This window comes from Gopherus evgoodei, chromosome 4, assembly GCF_007399415.2.
Source record: "Gopherus evgoodei ecotype Sinaloan lineage chromosome 4, rGopEvg1_v1.p, whole genome shotgun sequence".
In the NCBI taxonomy this organism is placed as follows: Eukaryota; Metazoa; Chordata; order Testudines; family Testudinidae; genus Gopherus; species Gopherus evgoodei.
This window is the reverse complement of record NC_044325.1, coordinates 142,402,270-142,422,647: the sequence shown is the minus strand read 5'-3', so window position 1 is coordinate 142,422,647 and position 20,378 is coordinate 142,402,270. Positions and strand designations below refer to the sequence as shown.

Below are 20,378 nucleotides of genomic sequence, written 5' to 3'. Positions count from 1 at the left end.
CCTGTTTAGTTAAACTACTTTACAGTTAAACTGGTGCAACCCCCTGTGTGGATGAGCTGCTTTTGGTTTTAGAGGGGTTCACTTCAGTTTACCTTAAACGTGGTTCCTAATAGACTTAAAATCGACACAAGCCTGTTGCAAACTGAAATAAGCATGTCCACACAGCCTTTCGCACCCCCTGAACACCACACCTTGATTTAAACCAGCACAACTCTGCCTATAGACAAGCCATGAGTGCCTCTGCCAGTCTCTCCTCTTGTCCATCTATTTGTTTCTCGGAGTCTCCTCCGGTATGTTTGCCTCCCCATTTCTGTCTCTCCTCCAGTATTTTTCTGCACGTCTCTCTTTCCCTTTGCTTGTCTATATTTCTGTCTCTCCTCCAGTACCTGTCTGTCTTTCTGCCTCTTCTCCCAGGGGTGCTGAAATAATGTTTATACTGTGGAGGGGGGAGGTGTGTGTGCTGATGACGGACAACCAGAGAACTCCTGTCTGTGGTGTATGTTATTACTACAGCAAGCCGGGGGTGCAGCAGCACCCCTAGTTCCAGCACCACTGTCTGCTCCAGGGCCTGTCTCCTTCTGCCAGCCCCTCGACCCATCTCTCTCCCTCGCTCACAATCGACACCTTTAGCAGGGAGCCCTTCGGGGCCGGTCACGTGCCCCGAGGCGGCCACTAGGCGGCGGGGGGCGGGCCCGGAGCGGGCAGGTTTGTAGCATTTATTGGCCCCGTGGCGCCGCTGCCGGCAGAGGATCGCTGCTTTGCGCCGCTCACCTGGGCTGGAGAGCGCTGCGCCCTGCCCCAGCCATGGCTCTCGCCCCGGCCGAGGCGCTGCTGGCCCCCTCGCTGGCCGAGGGGCGGACCCAGTCCCCCAAGCCGCTGATGAAGAAGCAGGCGGTGAAGCGGCACCACCACAAGCACAACCTCCGGCACCGCTACGAGTTCCTGGAGACGCTGGGCAAAGGCACCTACGGCAAGGTGAAGAAGGCGAGGGAGCGCTCCGGCAAGCTGGTAAGTGGAGCCGGGCGCTGCGCCCTGCCCTGCCGGGGGCATCTCTGCTTCACCCGTGCAGCCTAGCTCCGCTTTCCTGCATCCGCCCGCTGCGCCGCAGGGGCGACCCCAGGGCTGCTCCAAAGGGACGGTGCCATCCCCCGGGTCTCCAGCCTTCCCTCTACTCCTGGCCCGGAGAGCGGCCTTTCCCTCCAGCGTTCAGGGTCTTCTCACACTGGTGCTTTGCGCCTGTTTGGTGTAACGCCTTCCTCACGCTTGGTGCGTTTACTGCCCGCCTTGAGCGCGCGGCTTGCTCTGGATGCAGCTGCAGTGCCGCTGCTGCTCCCCTTGCGCGTGCGGCTGCAATAAGCCCCTGATTTTGGTCTTGTCCCGTTTGCGCGTTGGTGCGCAGGGCAGAGCGAGGCGTGGGCTGAGCCAAGCTGCCTCCAGGCCTTCAGGTTCAAGGCTACACTAGTAATGGGGCAGGATAACCGGTTGCTGGGTGCATAGTACGTGACTAATTACCAGAATGTAATTCAAAGGATGGGGTGAAGGGGAAGGGTTGCTGTAATGAAACCTTAGATCGTGGTGGAGGTGGCTGTGGTAATAAAAGTAAGGCAAAAAAGAACTGCAAAGTTAATCTTATTTGGAACAAATTAAATGAGGTTGCTGGCTCTGCCGCTTGTCTAGACAAGAACTGGTGGAGCAGCCTTGCAAAATCTACTTGCCCAGGGTGAGTAACTCTCGTTGATGGGAGAAAGTAAAATGATCAGGCTCTGCTTCATGGTGTGATCTTGACTTTTGCACCAGTCCAAGTCTAGATGTTTTTGCTAGTGGCTCTATAGGTGGAGTAAGTGAGATGGTCACAGAAGATCCCTTTTAAATGTTTCTGTGACGGGGGCCCTCTCGGTGTGTTGGGATTATAAAATTAACAGCACCTTGTTGTCTGTGAAGTGAGAGGCTGTGTTGTGCAATAAAGAACGCTTCTGCCAGGGAATTTATTTCCTCTTGAAAGGGAAGGACAAGCCAGCCAGTACTCTACTGCTGTATTTACTGTAGTGGCTGTAATTGATCTGACATGAATTGCCTGCTACTGGTCTGCCTTCATGGCCTGTGCTAATTTGAAATGCAGAAAGGCACCTTTCTTTGGCTAGGGTTTAGGGGAGCCTATTGTCAAATCAGCAGGGATTCTAAGCTCTCTCATAAGGGCCTGCCTGACTCTCATCTTGCCTATCCTGTATAAAGCAGGAGTAACTTGACTGAAGTAATTGGAACTGTGCAGGAGGCGAAAGGGGCAGATTCTGGCTTTACACTAAAGCTTTAGATACTGCATGCATTAAATCTGCTTGGTGCTCATCGCAGGCATCTAAATGGTTAGGCTGCCAACAGATGACTTGCGTGAGGGCATGCATCCCTCTAGAAACCCTTTCTGAGAGGTGTAATATGTGTAGGTCCAGCAAGATCTGTGGTTCAGAGAACTTGGTCCAGCAGTTGCATTATGTTACTACATCTTGGAGCACTATTGAGTGGCTCTTGGGGGTGGGGTAGGGGTTGTAGAGGAGATCACAGCTTCCTGTTGCACACTTGACAATCAAAGACTTGCTCCTGAAAAGAGGTTTGTACACATCCAATAGTAGAGAACAAACATCACACTCAAGTTCCCCCCGCCCCGAGTTTCGATTGACTATGAAACATATAAAATCTAAGTGGTGCAGCATGTAATGAACTCTAGACACCTCTAAATTGTCTCCTCAACCCTGATTCCAAGTGTGTCTGCTTTCACTGAAAGGTTAGTTCAACTTTATGGTGTTTCTGCTGCTCTTGAACCAACTACAGGTTTTTAAGTTGTGAGCCTATCCAAAAACTGTGAGTGAAAACACACACATTGGACTTTTTGGTGGTGAAGCAATATAGACCAATACTGCAATTTGTCTGTCTAAAATGGGATAATGTGTTGTAAATTTCCCTGTGGTTGGAGGCCAACATTCTATCTTGAGGGATTTTTTGGGGAGGGAAATGGATCAGCTACAAATACTGAGTGGACCTAACCCCCAGGGAGCCTCTCCAAAAGTCTAAAAGGCAAACTTAGACACTTGCTCCCTGCTTTGAGTCACTAAGGTGCGAGAGGTGATCCATGGAAGACAGATTCATACACACAAACCCACATGATCTCGTCTTATGTGGGTAAACATCAAGACATTAACTTCAATAACTCAACTGGCCTGGCAAAGCATCTATGTTCAAGTCCCAAGGAGAAGGCGTGGGTGGGTGTGAGATTCAATTACTAATGTGCCAGAATGGCACGTAAAGAGAAACAATTGTGCTCTGACTTGCTAGAATTCTAAATGTATGGTTTTCCTTTCCTTGCGTAACATGAAGTAGTTCTTGACTGACTTAAGTAGGTGTAATGCTGGCAAAAGAAATGGCCTGTCTGATGGCTCTGGAGTCTCAGAATCTCCTGCATAACCAGGACTGTGACAGTGCAGTCTCCCACATCTTGACCTGGAAGGAGCCCTTTAGTTGGGAGCTGGAGAAGAAGGGTTGGCTCAACCTCTGTAGCCCACTTACCACTGGACTTCTCCTAGAGTACCCAAAAGCAGGTGTCATTGGGCTTGTCTAATCTAATACTTGGAATTGAACTCTTGTCCCAAAGAGCTTATGTTTGTGTAGTGCCTAGCATAATAATGGCCTTCTAGTGCTGCCATCATAGAAATAGCATATGCAGGCCACCAAACCATCCCTAGGTGTAGGTGACTTAACTAGTTCATATGTGGAACTATTCACCTAGAAGCAAGTGCCCGTGTCGCAAAACCCTCTTGTGTTCTCTTCCTAACCCCACTTGGCAGTAAAGAGAGTTAATATTTGTTCATTTTTAGTGGCTTCCGCTTCCTAAATAAGGTGTACGAGCATATAACTTCATTTCAAGGACTGTGAGCGATGCTAACTGTATTGGCAAGAGTTACAGGCCCATGGTGTATTTCAGTACTTACACTCTCTCACCTCTGGCTAAGCAGAAGCTGCCTCTGTTGGTTTAACTAACTAGTCAACTCTCTTTTCCCCCCCCCCCCCACTATTGTCTAGCCCATTCCTTCTCTTATCTCTAGTCCTCCTGCTTAGACTCAGACCAATCAAAGCCGAACTTGCAGTCTTGTTTAACCGTGGAGCTGGTGTGTGGATTTCAGTTGAAGGTTTGTAGACTGCATGGAAATGATAACGTTTTTGTGTGAAACGTTAATTTTCTGCTATAAATATTTCTTCACTTGCAGGGTTCTCATGCCTTGCTGTTAAGATGTAAGAAGAAGTTAGTGTGTGTGTGTGTGGTTTTTTGTTCACTAAGAATGTCTTTCCTGACCACTTGGAAGCTTCCCTTCCGAAGTAACTGGGATGCTGAGTGTGGTTGGCTCTTGCCCTTGTTTTGATATGAAACTCCCAATAGAAATGCAGCTCAGGGGCTGCTGAGTAGTGAGCCTGCCTTCTGCACCTGTTTGCTCTGCAGCACCTGCCCACAGGCTGGGGGAGAGACAAGCTTTTAGTGCTTGGGTTTCAGCCAAGCCAAACAAGAGGCTTGAGTTTCTACTGTACTTGCCTGCAATGTCTGACAGATATGTGGAGGGGAAAGGGGCACCTGGAACAGTTTTTAAAAATAGCTAAAACTTCCCTTTTGATCTTTAGTAACAAAACAACACTGGACTTCTCCATAATGGGATGGAATCCATAATTCACCAGGAATATGATATTGTGCTCACAACCTGGAACAGCTTTAAAAGCACTTGATGGGCTTGTGGCTTAGTAATGTACCGTTTGTCACCTCCTTGAAATACTCTTCTCCTCCCCCCCCCCCCAAAGCATAATTAAACCCTCCTGATTCAGAACTTGCTTTCAAATCACCAAGTGGTGATGGCCAGCAGAGGGCCTGGTAATGTGAAGTGCACAGCAGATTTGGAGGCTCTCATGTGCCCCACAGGATGTTCTAGACATGCATGCTTTGTTATTTAGGCGGCCTGAAGCTTGAAGTGAACAGAGCTGGCTGTCTAGTGTCCATGGCCAGCCCTTAGTGGCACATGTGTGTCTACCTCCTTAACAGCCCCACCAGAGTGGGGCATGAACAGGCTATGGAGTGTGAACTACTTGACTGCCAATAGAGGTTGCTTCAGCTTAAAGCTGGGAGTTGGCACTGGTGTTGCCCATGCTGTACTTGAGGAGGTGGGGCAGGAATAAGAGAAGCTGAATAGCATGGCTTCAAGCCAGCACTAAGCTAGTCTTGAAAGCTAATGCTGGAGCCCAACAACTAGACAAACCGTCTTGTACAGTAATAGGCAACTACATGCACGAGACTTGAGCACAGACTGTGGCTTCTCATTGCTGGGAAGAACTCTTAAGGTGCTTAGCTGGATGCCATAGCACTAGCCTATCCAAACCAAAGTTGGGAGGTAAGCAGCATGGGGGTTGGCGGGTTCAGGCTGGGAAAGAGACAATTGCTGCTAGCTGTTTACTGTAAGCCTGATGGGCTAGTGCTTGATGCTGTGGGAATATTGGCTTCCTTAATGGGGATGGGACATAGGCAAGTGTGCATGCCCAACTGCATCAGAAGCCTTAAGATTCCTTCATTTTCAGAGGTTTGGTTGGAGCCATTCATCTGTCTGCTGGGCAATAATACTCTTTCTTTGAGACCAAAGACGCGTGCAATGCAGTCACTCTTCAAACGCAAAAGCTGCTGATGCAGCAGGTGGCTCTGTGTCCCAGAGATCATCAAGCCAGTCCAGATGCCAGGCATTCCAGCCACATGGCTCTGGGAGGTGAATGACCAGCAAGTGACTCAAATAGGGACTTTGGGATCTGGGAGGCAGGCAAGCTAGCTTGTTACATAAAGGCTTTCAAGCAGTTATGCACACCCAGATAGTGGAATGGTGAGACAGAAAGGGTTAATCTTTAACCCATGAATGTAGCTGAGAGGCCACTGAATGGGTGTCCAATGCTCATGTCACTCTTGAGTAGATGCCTTCTGTATTGTTGGATAACAACTCTTGGATTTGGGTTTTCACATCCTCCCAGGCCAGAGTTTGTTATGGCTTATAATGCTTGGATTTAAACCCTCTAACTGGGCCAGCACATGACTTCCACATGCAAGAGGAGAATATTAAGTGTCAGTCTCTGACCTGCTGCTGACCCCATGTGCTAGTGCTTGACTAGGTAAGTGGGACCCAGTGTAGAGCAGGGAGATGCTTCAGGGTGTGAGAATCTGACCTCTCCTGTACACCTGTGTAAATGATCCCTTGCACAAAGGGACTGATGGGGCAATCTAATGCTTGCTGCTCTAGCTGTCAATGATTCATTATTAGTGATGTGACAAACTGACAGCTGAGCTAAGCCAATCTTGGGAGATGTCACTCTGACAGCACCAGATCACGCTTTGCAGGGGAAAGAGATGGTGACATAACAGGAGTAGCAGTGATGCAAAGTGTGTGGTACATCTCTTGTGACCCCAGTATGCGTGAGGAGCAGCTAGCTGGAATGCATGCACCTCATTACTATAACCTCCCAATCTGCAGCATGTTCAAGGGAAGGAGCCAGGTCAAACCTGACTTGGAAAGAGTCTAGGCAGTGGGACACTACTCTGGCAGGCTGGGGCGGAGGAAGAATGCCAGGGAGGCATTAGGGCAAGCTTCTGTCGTTCAGTAATGCCAGCAGATCACCTGTAGGAAGATTGCCTTCTTCATTAAAGAGAACTCTAGCCCTGCACTGACCCTGGGGTGCAAGGCAAAGCTGCCCCTCCCTTCCTTGTTGCTGGGAGACCTGGCACTTTGTATCATCTAGGATCCTTTTACAGGATTAACACTGTTCCGCATTCTTGTCTGATAGAAGAAAAGAGGTTCTGCTGGATTCAGTTGTAAATTCAACCCAAGGAGTATATTGTTTCTCTCCAGCCCCTTTGAAAGAGGATTAGGAGGCATCCATTCTCCAGCACTTACTTTTCTTTCTCCTCCCCTCTTTCTCTTTCCTCATAGAGGAGCATTCATAATGAAGAAATGTGAGCAAACTCTGGCTGCTGCTGGCAGTTTGTATTTTCAGCATGCCAGCCAACTGGTCCCGTTTCAGGGAAGTCCCATGTTTACTGCTTGTGCCTCTGTCATGTGGGAAACATTAGCAGGAACTTGCTGATGACTCCTTGAGTGCCAAACTTTCTCTCATCAAATCCAAGCTATCTGTTCCTCTGAAACAAACATTTCTGGATAAACAAAGAAACCTGTTTTCCATCTGCACCAAACCAAGATGATGTTTATCTTCCAAGTCATGTGTATAGGTCACATTCCATTCGCTGGCTGTAATGTGCTGGGCAGCTCTGGGGTCAGACACTGTTCATGTAATGTAACTAACAGATCAGCCCCTTGCTACCTTGCAGGGAAGCAGGGTTCATGCTTTCTGTTGGGGGTGGCAGACCTCGCAGCACTCTTGGATTTGTGGCTAGTGGGAAGTGGAGACAGGAACAGCTTTCCAGGGACACAAGGGCTCCCCCCCCCCCCCAAATCATTCTACAGTGAACTAGAAATCTGGAGCAGTTCTAACTGGATTGTATGAAGGGGAGCGCTAACCCAGATCACTCACATAGAGCTTTGAGGCATGGGGTCCAAAGAGAGGTTTCCATTTGTAACAAGCACCCAGCAAAAGAACTTGCCAAGACGGAGCCTAAACCATTGAACTCTCTTCTCAGTAAGGCTGTCACAGTGTGAAGGATGGTCCTGTTAAAGCACTGGGCGAGGACTCTTGGGTTCAATTCCTTGCTCTGCCACAGACTCCTTGTGTGACCCTGGGCAAGTCACTCAAATCTCTGCTTCCATTCCCCATCTCTAAAATGGGGACACCACTTCCTTTGTCTATTTTAGACAGCAAAGTTTTCGTGTTCTGTGTACCTCTAGGACAATAAGCTTCCAACTTCTGTCTCTAGAGGCTACCCCCATGCAAATAAATACATGAGCTAAGGTTTCATCTGCCATTGTACTAGTCTGGTTACTCCAATCCCATGCACCTAGTAACTGGTGAGTCTCCTATCTCTCATTTCAGTGAGAAACACTCTGCAGTAACCCTGCAGGCTCCAGCTTTAATGCTTCCTTTATTTCTGTTCTCATTGACAGGTTGCGATCAAGTCAATCCGGAAAGACAAAATTAAGGATGAGCAGGATCTTGTCCACATCCGGAGAGAGATTGAGATAATGTCATCCCTCAACCACCCCCACATCATTGGTATCCATGAAGGTAGGCTTGGCTTATGTGGATAGATGAGGGGACAAATGAGGATTTCACTCAATCCATAACTTAAACTGGTCCATGCAAGGAAGTAACCTTCCTTTTAAGCATCTAATTTATGCTTTGTGTCTCACTGCCAACCAGCCCTTCACCTCTTGCTGTACTTAGTACAGTTGACATGTTCCTAGTGAATCTGCAGAGCTGGCTAACAGCATATGGTCAGACTTACTTTTGCTGTGTCTGCATCCTGCCAAGTGCAATATGTATTGAAAAGATCTTCCCTGGGCCTTAACATGCAATGATGCCACTCTGCACCATGAAACTGGCGCCTGTCACTGAGCTGCTCTGAACAACCTGAAAACTTGGGAGAGGTAGACTCTGGGATGAGTGCAGCTGCAGCCCTAAATGCTACCCCTGGAATTCATCTGCCCAATACAACATCCTATATGGATGCAAAATCCTGTATCCAGTTGGTAACTGCATCATGTTACATCACACTGAGGGGTGCTGCAACTTGGCTGTCTCTGGCCAGGTCCACACTACAGCGTTAAATCGATTTAACGCTGTAACCGTCCACACTACAAGGCACTTAAAATCGATTTTAAGGGGTCTTAAAATCGATTTCTGTACTCCAGCTAAACGAAAGGAGTAACCCTAAAATCGATAATCGATTTAGGGTTAGTGTGGACGGATATCGAAGTTATTGGTCCTATTCTTTTACTGAGCTACCCAGAGTGCACTACTCCGGAAATCGATGGTACCCTGGGACCATGGACGCACACCACCGAAGTAATGTGCCCTAGTGTGGACGTGTAAAATCGATTTTATAAAACCTGTTTTATAAAATTGATTTTACTAATATCGATTTAAAACTGTAGTGTGGACGTAGGCTAAGATGCATACTTAAATTGCCTGTGAAAGCTAGCTGTGGTGGGGAGTTGGGAGGGGCTTTGAAGGTTAGATTATAGAATTCCTTCTGGGGTGGGGTGGGGGAAGGGAACTAGGCAAACCTAAAATTTAAGCAAGCAGCTCTCCATGTAGATTATTCTGGGTGTCCCTCACAAGGACTCTCCATTTCCCGTCTAAAAACTGGGAAAATATTGCAAAACAAGCAGGCAGAAGCTACTCGCTTATTGCTCATGCATGGGGCACAAGCGAGTGACTCAGCAGCCTCCAGAACAGCCTGTAGTTAGGATCTCAGGCTTCTGCTGATCAGCTCTTGGATTTCATCCTTGTTTTGTGTACAAAACGAGGCAATCGGGTGGTAGGAGGGGAATATCTGCTCTAAAAATAGCCTCTTCCCTTAACCCTCCATTCTGAACAATGCAGAGAACAAAGGCTGGAGAGCTTCAGAAGCCTTTTTTGGTCTGCCTGCCCCACAAACAAGTGTAATCAGAAGGCTGGAGACCTGAAATGCTGCTTTCAGCAGAAGCATGGACTGGCTAGCCCAGAGGATATGGAACCTTTCCTCTCCAGGTCCTGCATTTGAATTCCAACTCAGCCAGTTACCACTTCTGACCAGCAGCTACCTGACAGCTGTCTAGTGATCTACATGAAATGTACCACCAGCTCCAGTTCTCACTGGCCCACTGCCAGCATTGCAAAGCACTGCAGTAGTCATTCTAGTATGAAGACCAAGCTACCCTCACTACTAGAGTTCTTCTTTCCCCATCCAAGTCCTAGCTGGCCACTAGGAAGCTTGTGCTGCTGCCCAGGCTGTCTTACAGACCAAGGGCTCTGGTCTTCAGTGCTGTAAAGGCACCATTTTTAACGACCACTGAACTTAAGGGTGAAAATTTGCTCTCAAATTCTAGTTGCAGTTAAAGCCACCCAGAGCAAGTCTCCAGTCAGACTGGTCTAGTATCATTTGAATACCTTTTACTTCCTTGAGTCTTTGAAACTTGTATTTAATATCTGTCAGCTGGCTTTGTGGAATTTTTATAGCTTTATCATGCATGGTATAAAACTAGGTGATAAAGTCTGTATCACGCTTTCAGAAATGATGCGTGCAGTATCTCAAGGTTTCTCCTCTAAACACAGCAAGAGGACTGGTAGCATAACGTACGCTGAATGTTTGTATTGACTGAGTCATTCTGATCCTGGCCTCCATTATCAGAATCCAAAAATATCACTTCTAAAAATAGCTGAGGGAAATCGTGCATTTCTTGGCTAAATCTGGCTTTGTGTAATGGATTCTGAGGGTATAGTGGGCTACATCCAATCTGGAACCATTGCAGTTGTTTTCCTTGTCATCAGGGCTATTAAGGACCACTGGCCACCTTTGTCAGCTTGGAATCCTTTGTCTCATGTGGCCTGTGGTAGTAGATCAATATAGCAGCTACCTAGTGTGTCGTGTAAAGCCCCAGTCTGCTCAGCAGAAGTCTAGTTATACCCCCCAGCAATAGAACAAGCACGTATGCTAAAGCAGTGGAGTCTAGATGTTACCTTTTGGGCTCAAACCAGAGACTGCAGAAATGGGGTGGGTAATTTTTTTTTTTTTCTTTTAAATCGGACTAGAAGGCAGGGACCAGGATGCCAGCTGAAAGCAGATGCCAACAGGACTCCTCCTCCATGTTTGAAGGCACTGTAACTCCTGAACATATTTGAATGCTCTGTGGCATTTCCTGACTCAACTTTCCCCTTTTTGTCCCATCTAGTGTTTGAAAACAATAGCAAGATCGTCATTGTGATGGAGTATGCCAGCAAGGGAGATCTGTATGACTACATCAATGAATGGCAGAGGCTGACTGAGCAGGAGGCACGACACTTCTTCAGGCAGGTCGTGTCTGCAGTCTACTACTGTCACAAGGTAAGTGAGCATCTCCCATTCTGGGCGCCAGGAGGGTAGGGGCCTCTCCATGACCAAATTGGTGCAAAAGGTGATACTTGTCCACAGCCATAGTCTCCAACCAGACCCTTACCCATTAATGTTAGTCTTACTCCTGTGCACCTCTCAGGCACTGCCTGGTGGGGTTGAGGCTGATATGATATAGCAGCATAGACTGAAGGGGTACGTTAGTCAGATTAGATAAAACTACCCACCCGGAGGAGTGCAACTTGCTAAAGAATATCACCTGGCTGGCTGACAAGCTCACTCTCCTGCACTTCACCTTGTGCTCTAGCTGGGTCCAACCCAGCATCTTTCTGCCCCCACCTACCCCAAAAAAGACCTGTTCATCTAATCCTTGACTCCATGCACGCTCCAGACAGGGAGCATGCAGGGTGAGTCCTGTGCTGGTGCCTACCTCTTGTGTTTAGAAGGGAATTGCAAGCTTCCCTCGGGGAGACAAGGGTGCCTAGCTCTGGCATGCCTTAATGCTCAAGTGCCTTGCCTTTCTAGCAAGTCAGTCACCATGTATTCATTCCAGCCCAGCCCCAGTGTAAGGGAAACACCCAGAGCTGTCACACAAGTTTTAAAGTAAAAACTAAAATAGCCCTGTTCAGGTTTCACATTTCATAGTGTAACTTCTGCATCAAGCCCATGTGGGGGAATAGCATGCAGGGACACCTGGTGAAAGAACTTGTCTGAACCATCCCAGTGCTTGTACCTCCTCATGCCCAGAAGACCTGGAGTTTCAGGTTCTTGCTTATGTACAACCGTGGGCAAACGAGTTCCAGAGGGACTGGTCCCCAGTACAAATTTCACACTGGCTTAAGAACAAGTCACTGGCCAATTGGGCCACTTGAGCTGGGCAGTTTATCAGCTGCAATATGTAGCTGCCAAGATTCTGCAAGTTCTACACTCAGATTGTGGTCCTCTTCAGAGATGTCCTGGAACAATTTATTTCAATGTGGGTTGTGGGTGCTCAGTAATTCTGACAGTCTTGGCAGTTGCTCGTAAACTATATAGGTGCATCTCCAAGCACCAGGGCGTGGGTGGAATCAATGGGAAATATCTGTAGAGCTAGTCTAGATGGGTTACTTCCAAGCAAATGGAAGTGCTGAAAGGCCCAGCACGTGTCTACCCGTTCCTGGCCCAGTGGTGGTGGGGTGGCACCCATCACCCGGAAGAATAATAGTTCACAGCCTAATGCAAAAAATTACCTCTGTGAAGTCACAGAACTTTCCTTTTGGCACCCCATTGTGGGAAGCAGCTTACACTTAAAGTTGAAAACACAGACACACACACACACACACACTTAATCTCCTCTCAATTACTGGGAATTCGTATCTTGTTTGAGCTTCTCACAAGCTCAGATATAAATGCAACCTGTCCACCTGCTGCCAGCATATCTCTAATATAGGCTGTCTGTGAACTGCAGTAACATCCCTGCTGTGATTAACTCTCACCTCCTCAAGCCAAACACAAACTCCACTTTCTTTTCCACCCCCTCTAGAATGGAATTGTTCATAGAGACCTGAAGCTGGAAAACATCCTGCTTGATGGAAAGGGCAATGTTCAGGTGAGTGAGGCTGACAAAACCCAGTTGCATTTTTAAACAAAAACAGTCTGTGTAAAACTCACTAATTCTCCTGGATTGCAGCAAATTTATGAACTAGACCAAGGGTTCTTGCACAGAGCATGGCTTCATTCCTTAATGGATTGGGCACTGCATGTTACCATGGCCACTTAGACACTGGGAAGACAGAATGTTTCTCATAATCGTCCTCTGGTCATCAGTATGCTAACCTTCCATGCATTTGGGGAGGGCTCTGACCATTTTTGAGTATTCATGGGATCAGTCATACATGCCTGGTTCTTGGTAACACTGCACTCAAATAAGATTTGAGACTGTTGGTTCATCACAATAGCCTTCTACTTCTGCAGCTGTGGGAGCTATCCCCTAAACTGCTCACTGCTTCCTCTGACCATGCAGTGTAGGAGGATGTTCTGAAGTGGAGTGTGGCTGGTCAGTTTGGTCAGCAATGGAGGATTATTGGCTACCAGCAAATCTATGATAGGGAGTAGGGGGGAGATCCTGCCAAAGTACTCCAAGGCTTAGATTGCTCCATAGCAGCAGAGTGCCCATGTCATGTCCTTGCCATTCAAAGGGCCTGCAGTGCTGGCAGTACAACTGCTGCCTGACCTTTTAATCAGGGTTTGACTAAGATCAGCATTGGGCAGCAGCAGGGCTTGATAATGGCAGATGATTCCCAGAAACTTTCCAAGCTACCAAAATCGTTATTGCTTATCTCATGGCTGGTAAACAAGCAATATAGAAACTAGAGTCCAGACAGTGACACACCTAGCCAGATTGGCACTGGAGGGAAACCACTTCATAGCTTAGAAAGGAGGAAATGCCAGTTTCCAGTAAAGAGAGGGAATTTCTAAGCTTGCTTCCTTCTGAATTTATTTGCTAGAAGCTTAAAATCCAGCTTTCTGGGCTAGGCTTGAGCTTCTTGTAAGAATCAGCTTTTCCTCCTTCCTATCAGATGACCTTTACCAAGTGCTTCACCTGCTACTGTCTTTAAGCAACACTTTTTATTTCTGGCCTCTGGCTCTGTAGCATGGCTCTAGCACTGCTGCTGCACAACCACCCAGGGAGTCAGTGTTCTCTCCTAAGGGAGACAGGTACAAACAGAGCAGGGACTTTATACAGTTAATAACAAACAAAGCCCTGTAGGCTGTTTATCTTAACAATAGGCCGTTCTGCAATTGCAGATCTGCAAGCATGTACTGTACCTTCTGGTTCACTGGATTGGTCATAGTCTTGATAAAGATGATAGGCATTTGTTGATAGTACAATTTCGCTACCATGGGGCATGCCAACAGGGAGAGCAAAATCACTGAACTGCCTCTTGAAGCTGTCAGACATACCAAAGCCTCAGGTACAGATTAGAAAAGCTTTTCCGCATGAAACTTGTCTTCAGGGAAGTCCAAGAACTACTTCCAACAAGTACAAACATGCCTCCCCTCTGAGCCTAATTGAGTGGCTGCTGTCACTCCCCAGTGACCCCTCCTGGTCTTGTACTAATGGCAGGTTCATGCTGCCCTGTGCTATTGAAACCTATGTGCAGCGTAGGGTCTGAGTAGATCAGAGGCCCTGCCAATACAAATGGCTTTGGGTAGGGCAGGGCGGCAGACCCAGCTTCTGAAGTGGAAGATCAACTCGATGCCGCATCTCACTTCGTGACCAAGGGGGAGGGAAGAATATTTTAGTGGTGAAGCTGCAGTGGATACAACCTAGGTTACTCTGGCCTTTTTTAGCAGTTTGTAGGGTCTTCTCTTTAGTTTCATAACACTGTTGGACACCTACATCTTCCCCCCTTCTAATCGCTAACATTAATCTTGGCTTCACAAACAATAACAATTAATCTCTCTCCCCTTCTCTAGATAGCAGATTTTGGCCTATCTAATGTCTACCAGCAAGACAAATTCCTGCAGACCTACTGTGGCAGCCCTCTCTATGCATCCCCTGAAATTGTGAATGGGAGGCCCTATAAAGGACCAGAAGTAAGTTGCATTTTCCTCTCTTAGGCCATGTCTACATCTAAAATTTTGCAGCGCTGGTTGTTACAGCTGTATTAGTACAGCTGTATAGGGCCAGCGCTGCAGAGTGGCCACACTTACAGCAACCAGCGCTGCAAGTGGTGTTAGATGTGGCCACACTGCAGCGCTGTTGGGCGGCTTCAAGGGGGGTTCCGGGACGAGAGAGCAAACCGGGAAAGGAAACCAGCTTCGCCGCGGTTTGCTCTCTCGGTCCCGGAGCCACCCAGCAAACCGCAGGGAAGGAGACCTGCTTGCTCGGGGTTCCGGGACCGAGAGAGCAAAACCGGGAACGCCGCGGTTTGCTCTCTCGGTCCCGGAGCCACCCAGCAAACCGCAGGGAAGGAGACCTGCTTGTTCGGGGTTCCGGGACCGAGAGAGCAAACCGGGAATGCCGCGGTTTGCTCTCTCGGTCCCGGAGCCAGCCAGCAAACCGCAGGGAAGGAGACCTGCTTGCTCGGGGTTCCGGGACCGAGAGAGCAAACCGCGGCGAAGCTGGTTTCCTTTCCCGGTTTGCTCTCTCGGTCCCGGAACCCCGAGCAAGCAGGTCTCCTTCCCTGCGGTTTGCTGGGTGGCTCCGGGACCGAGAGAGCAAACCGCGGCGTTCCCGGTTTGCTCTCTCGGTCCCGGAACCCCGAGCAAGCAGGTCTCCTTCCCTGCAGTTTGCTGGGTGGCTCCGGGACCGAGAGAGCAAACCGGGAAAGGAAACCAGCTTGATTACCAGAGGCTTCCTCCTTCCACGGAGGTCAAGAAAAGCGCTGGTAACTGTCTACATTGGATTACCAGCACTGGATCACCAGCGCTGGATCCTCTACACCCGAGACAAAACGGGAGTACGGCCAGCGCTGCAAACAGGGAGTTGCAGCGCTGGTGGTGCCCTGCAGATGTGTACACCTTCAAAGTTGCAGCGCTGTAACTCCCTCACCAGCGCTGCAACTTTCTGATGTAGACAAGCCCTTAGAAAGTGCTGGAGTGGAGGGAAGCTTTCACCCCCCTCCTCCACCCATCCCATTGTGGAGTAGTGCAGGTGTCTTGCTATAATTGAGGCAGAGGAATGTCCCACTAGGTAGTGCAGGACACCCCTGATCCTTCTCATTCCTCTCTGCTTGGAGTCAGGAATGTCACTTCCCCTAAAAACCCAATAGCCAGAAGAGCCAGAGTGCCAATGTCTGTCCCAGGATGGTGCTCACTAACTACTAGATCTGCTGGCCTCATTAATGGCAATCAATGACTGTATGATCCATCAGACCCTTCATGATAGGCAAATACCTAAACTCAGCAGTGCAAAAGCAATTTATAAGAGTTCACATGTCGTTAGCTCTCAGAGAGCCACTGTGGCCGCATGCACAGCCTGCAGCCATGGGTGGTGTGTATCATAGGCTAAGGGAGGCTGTGCCTCCCCCAACAATTCAGCGTGGCCCCCTCCTGCTTGCCCTTCCCCCTTGGCCCCAGCCCAGGCAGCCCACCCCTTTTCAGGGAAGCAGGCTGGGGTAAGGTGGCTGCAGCTGGCTTGAGACCAGGACTCAAGCTTGGGACCAGCACTTGTGAAGGGGGGGCTTCAGGCACTGGGGCTGCTGGCACTACTGTCCGCCCTGTGCTTGGGGAGGGTGGGGGCATGCAGGGGGCATAGTGCACCACATGCTTGGGAGCTGGGGAGGGGGCCCTGGCCAGGGACTACTCCACCCATGCCTGCAGTAAAGGAAGTGACAGGGCATTAGTAGAGACAATACATAGGAAGTGGCCTGTGAAGTCACTGCTGGGCTCGCTCATGGTCTAATTCGGCTCCTCTAGCACTGACTGCAATGGGGTCACAATCTAGCCTGCTAAAGTGGCTCCCTGTCTTGGCCCTTCAGATGCTGGCAGTCAGACCCAACTCTGAAGCTCTGGGGTGGGTGAAGGGTGGAGGCAGAGCACATCTGGCCAGGATTCTGTCCTGTCTCAAAGATCTATCTGTTTTCCAGGTTGATAGCTGGTCCCTTGGGGTGCTCCTCTATATCTTGGTCCATGGGACAATGCCTTTTGATGGACAAGACTACAAGACCCTTGTCCAGCAGATCACTAGTGGGGAATACCGAGAGCCCCCAAAGCTATCCGGTAAGCAGAACTTTATTACACAGCCTTTGGGTGGGGGGAGTCTCTCCTCTCCTTCCCTGCCCTGTGTCTTAGTCGGACACGTCCCACCCTATGGTTCTGACAGATCTTGTTCTGCCTCCTAGATGCCTGTGGATTGATCCGGTGGATGTTAATGGTGAACCCGGAGCGCAGAGCCACCATTGAGGACATTGCCAGCCACTGGTGGGTGAACTGGGGCTACAAGGTGCCTATCGGGGAGCAGGAGTTGCTGCGGGAATCAGAGTCCCCATTGGCCACGGTGGCGGAGTGGCTGCGGCGTTCCTCGCGGCCCCTCTTCGAGAACAGCTCCAAGGTGCGCTACTTCTTCAAGCAGCACATCCCCGGCATCGCCCTGGAGAGGCAGCGCTCGCTCAAGAAGTCCAAGAAGGAGAATGACGTCACCCAGGCTCTGCAGGAGGTGGCACTGGCTACAGAGAACCCCTCCAAGTCCATCCTGAAGAGGCCCAAAGGGATCTTGAAGAGAAGGAACTCCTGTGAGCAGAAAACGCAAGCTCCTGCCCCTCTGCCCATGGTGGCCACTGGCGACACGAATGACGACCGTGTGGCGCAAACCACAGACCTGATTCGTGGCCTCTCTTCCAGGGGGCTTGCCTGCACCATGGATGCTGGTGCTGCTGCCCTGATGGTGCCCAAGAAGGGAATATTGAAGAAGCCCCAAAAGCGAGAATCTGGCTATTACTCCTCCCCAGAGCATGCTGACTCCAGGGATCTTTTAGACTCCGACCTGGATGCCAGCATCTTTGCTAGCAGTCTCTCCCCAGGCCAGAGCCCTGAGGGCCTTCCTGCCAGGAGGAAGGGCATCCTGAAGCACAATGGGAAATATTCCTCCAGCAACACGGAATCAGACAGCAACCCCATCAAAAGCTTTGGTTCCTTCAGCGAGGTGGCCTTGCCCAAACACCCTCTGGCCTCCCGGGCCCACCCATCCAGCGCTGTGAGCGAGGACAGCATCCTTTCCACAGAGTCCTTCGACCAGCTCGACCTGCCTGAGAGGATGCCAGATGCAGGCGGGGGCATGCGCAGCTGCATCTCTGTGGACGACCTCCTCTGGCTGGAGGAGACAGAGGAGGAACCAGGGCGCAGGCTCCGGCGCTGGACTGTGACACACTGCCAAAGCCCCCTCAGGGACAGTTGCTTCTCTCTGGCAGACTGTGAGAATGTCACCGATGTCTACAAGCAGGCCATGGCCATCAGCATGAAGCTCAGCTGAGGAGCCCCAGCCTGCAAGCTGTTGCACATGCCACTGACGTCTCTGCAGATAAGACTGCTGTAGGACAGCAGTGCCAGAACAATTGCACTGCCTTGGAGATGGGAGAGCCTTCCCCAGCTTGGCTGTCCCCTTGCAGGGCTGGAAATGCAGCGGTGACATTGGAAGTACTTATTTACATCTTTGTACTCTTCTGGCATGGGGTGCATGTGGAGGGGGAGGGCAGGAAAGAAGGTTTTAACAGTGCCAAAGTGGCTTACAAAGGGTACGACAGAGTAGAGGCATGTTTAGTGAGAACACGCTACGTTGCATGAGAAGGTGGATGTAGAGTGAAAAGGAAGTGCAATGGGGTGAGGTATGTGTGCAAGAGTGGGTACCCATCTTGATCTGCAGGGAACTCTTGACGGACCAAATACCGGAGAAGTAGCAAGAATGGTCTCATGACCACCTAAGAAACTGGAGTCACTCCTCGTGCAGAGTGGTATAGGAAAGGGTTAACTAGAGTCTCTAGCAGAACTCTGCAGACCACTTTTGCAGCTCTCTCCTGGACTCCCTCACTTCTCAAAACAGACTTAGTCATCTCAAGTTAAGGAATAAAAAAGCTGGATGGCGTCAGATTTTATTTAATTTTTGCACTCTGCTGTGTGCTGCACAAGAGGATAGGGATGGGGCGGTAGCAATATGGCCAGGAAAGGGATCCCGACTTAGCAGGGCAATGAGACAAGAACAGCCACTGGCCTGAGAAGATGGCATTTGGCTTGTTAGTAACTGAAATCTAGGCTCTTAGGATTTCCTGGCATGTATGAGGTCCAACATCCATCCCTTCCCCACTCTGGGAAGCCTGAACTGGAATAATGCACCCTTTGCTTTAATCTTGTAATGTTGGGACAGTTACAGTTTTCCCATCTCAACACTTCAGGCAGAAGTGGTTTGACACATCAGTGACCATGGGTGTAACATGTATTCCAGGCTGATCTACAGCCCCAACCTTAACTCCTCTAGCTGTTTGGGTTCTGATGCATCTTGCTTGGGCCATAGTCAAGTAACAAACTCCCCCTGCTCTCTGCAGTGGGACCCTGTCTTGCAGGTGCTTTAAATCCACTGGGCTGCAAGAGCATCCTCTGACAGACTGTAAGGTTAGCTATTGGCCTCTGGCTAGAGGAGCTACTCCACTCAGTCAGAGTTAGATGGCAAAATCCCTTGAAGCTCCTCTAAAAGTTACAGCCAAGGCCTGTCTCTGACAGCAAAAAGCCAGGTGGACCTAGAATCTGGGGACTTCAGAAACCATGATCTTAAAAACCAATGGGCAGGTGTCCATGCTGCCAACATGAATGGGGGGGAAAAAAGTTTTGTTTTTTTTTGTTTTTTTAAAAAAAGTGTATTTTTGCTTGTCCGGGGCCCTTGAGGGAGGGGAAAAATACTTATTTATTGTCTCATTAACACTGAATTGTTATGTAAATTAAAATGGCACTAGGTTAACCTGGCTCCAATGTAAAGCTTCTCAAGCATCTGTCAAAGGAGAAAAGCATTCTGTAAATGTGTGATCTTGAGATTCTACAGCCCCTTGCACTATCTTGCCATGTCTCTTCTCTTTGGCTCCCTACCTTTCCCAAGATGTGTACATTTTTCTCACCCCACTCCCAGAATGTGGTCCAGAGAAATTCATTAAATTAAATTAAAAGCAAAATGTAGACCTGAACTCTTGTCGGTCTGTCCATCTCCTCTGAGCTGTCCCACAGATCGTGGGGACAATTTAAGTTTTTAAGACACTTGTTGTGGCGTTGCCAGCTGGCGTTGGTGTTGCTTCAACTGGAGTTGCCTGTCAGAGGCGCTGGAGCAGAAGCCCTTCCACCTCTTGTGAGATGGCATCCAATTCCTGGGCTCCATGGAGTCTCCTTTCACACTTTTGGTCCCTCTGCTTCCCATGAAAGTACAGCATTGTGCAATGTGACATTGGCCATGGTGACAGCTGGGGTAGTGAGGCATGTGCTGGCCTGGGAGAGGCAGAAGATTCTTGCCTCACTTATCTCTGTTTTGGAAACTCTCCTTGAGCCTTAGTCTGTACAATGCATAACCCCCACTGCTTCCTTGATGCTCTGAACCCAGCAGCTCAGCTGGGCTCAGCATGCACCTGCTGGGATGGAGGTTGGGGTGGCTGGGAGATGGTTGGCTCTAGCAGAAAGCTGTGGCTGGGAGCAGTAGAACACTAGAATAGGAACAGTGACAAGCTGAACAGGTTGCATCTTTCCATCGGTGTTTGGATTATTCCTCTATTTCAGACCCTGAAAGGAGGTTGAGCCTTAATGCTAGTTAATATATATATAATATAAAAATAACCACCCAAGGAAGCAACATCACCACCTGTAGAATCAGTCTTTTGGT

The 20,378-nt window shown here is 49.2% G+C and overlaps 1 protein-coding gene across 3 annotated transcripts; it reads left to right on the top strand.

Moving 5' to 3' along the window:
* The first annotated feature begins 767 nt into the window (after positions 1 to 767).
* NUAK2 (NUAK family kinase 2) lies at positions 768 to 19,361 on the top strand. 3 transcript variants are annotated; one of them, XM_030561568.1, is made up of 7 exons: positions 768 to 1,008; positions 8,118 to 8,238; positions 10,887 to 11,038; positions 12,567 to 12,632; positions 14,504 to 14,623; positions 16,618 to 16,750; positions 16,873 to 19,361. In XM_030561568.1, the coding sequence occupies exons 1-7, from the start codon at positions 805 to 807 to the stop codon at positions 17,997 to 17,999; spliced, it is 1,923 nt and encodes a 640-aa protein (XP_030417428.1). In that variant the 5' UTR covers positions 768 to 804; the 3' UTR covers positions 18,000 to 19,361. The 3 variants fall into 3 exon arrangements, with proteins under 3 accessions (XP_030417428.1, XP_030417429.1, XP_030417430.1); XM_030561569.1 differs by lacking the exon at positions 768 to 1,008 and adding an exon at positions 2,709 to 2,776; XM_030561570.1 differs by lacking the exon at positions 768 to 1,008 and adding an exon at positions 7,955 to 8,021.
* Positions 19,362 to 20,378: the final 1,017 nt, after the last annotated feature.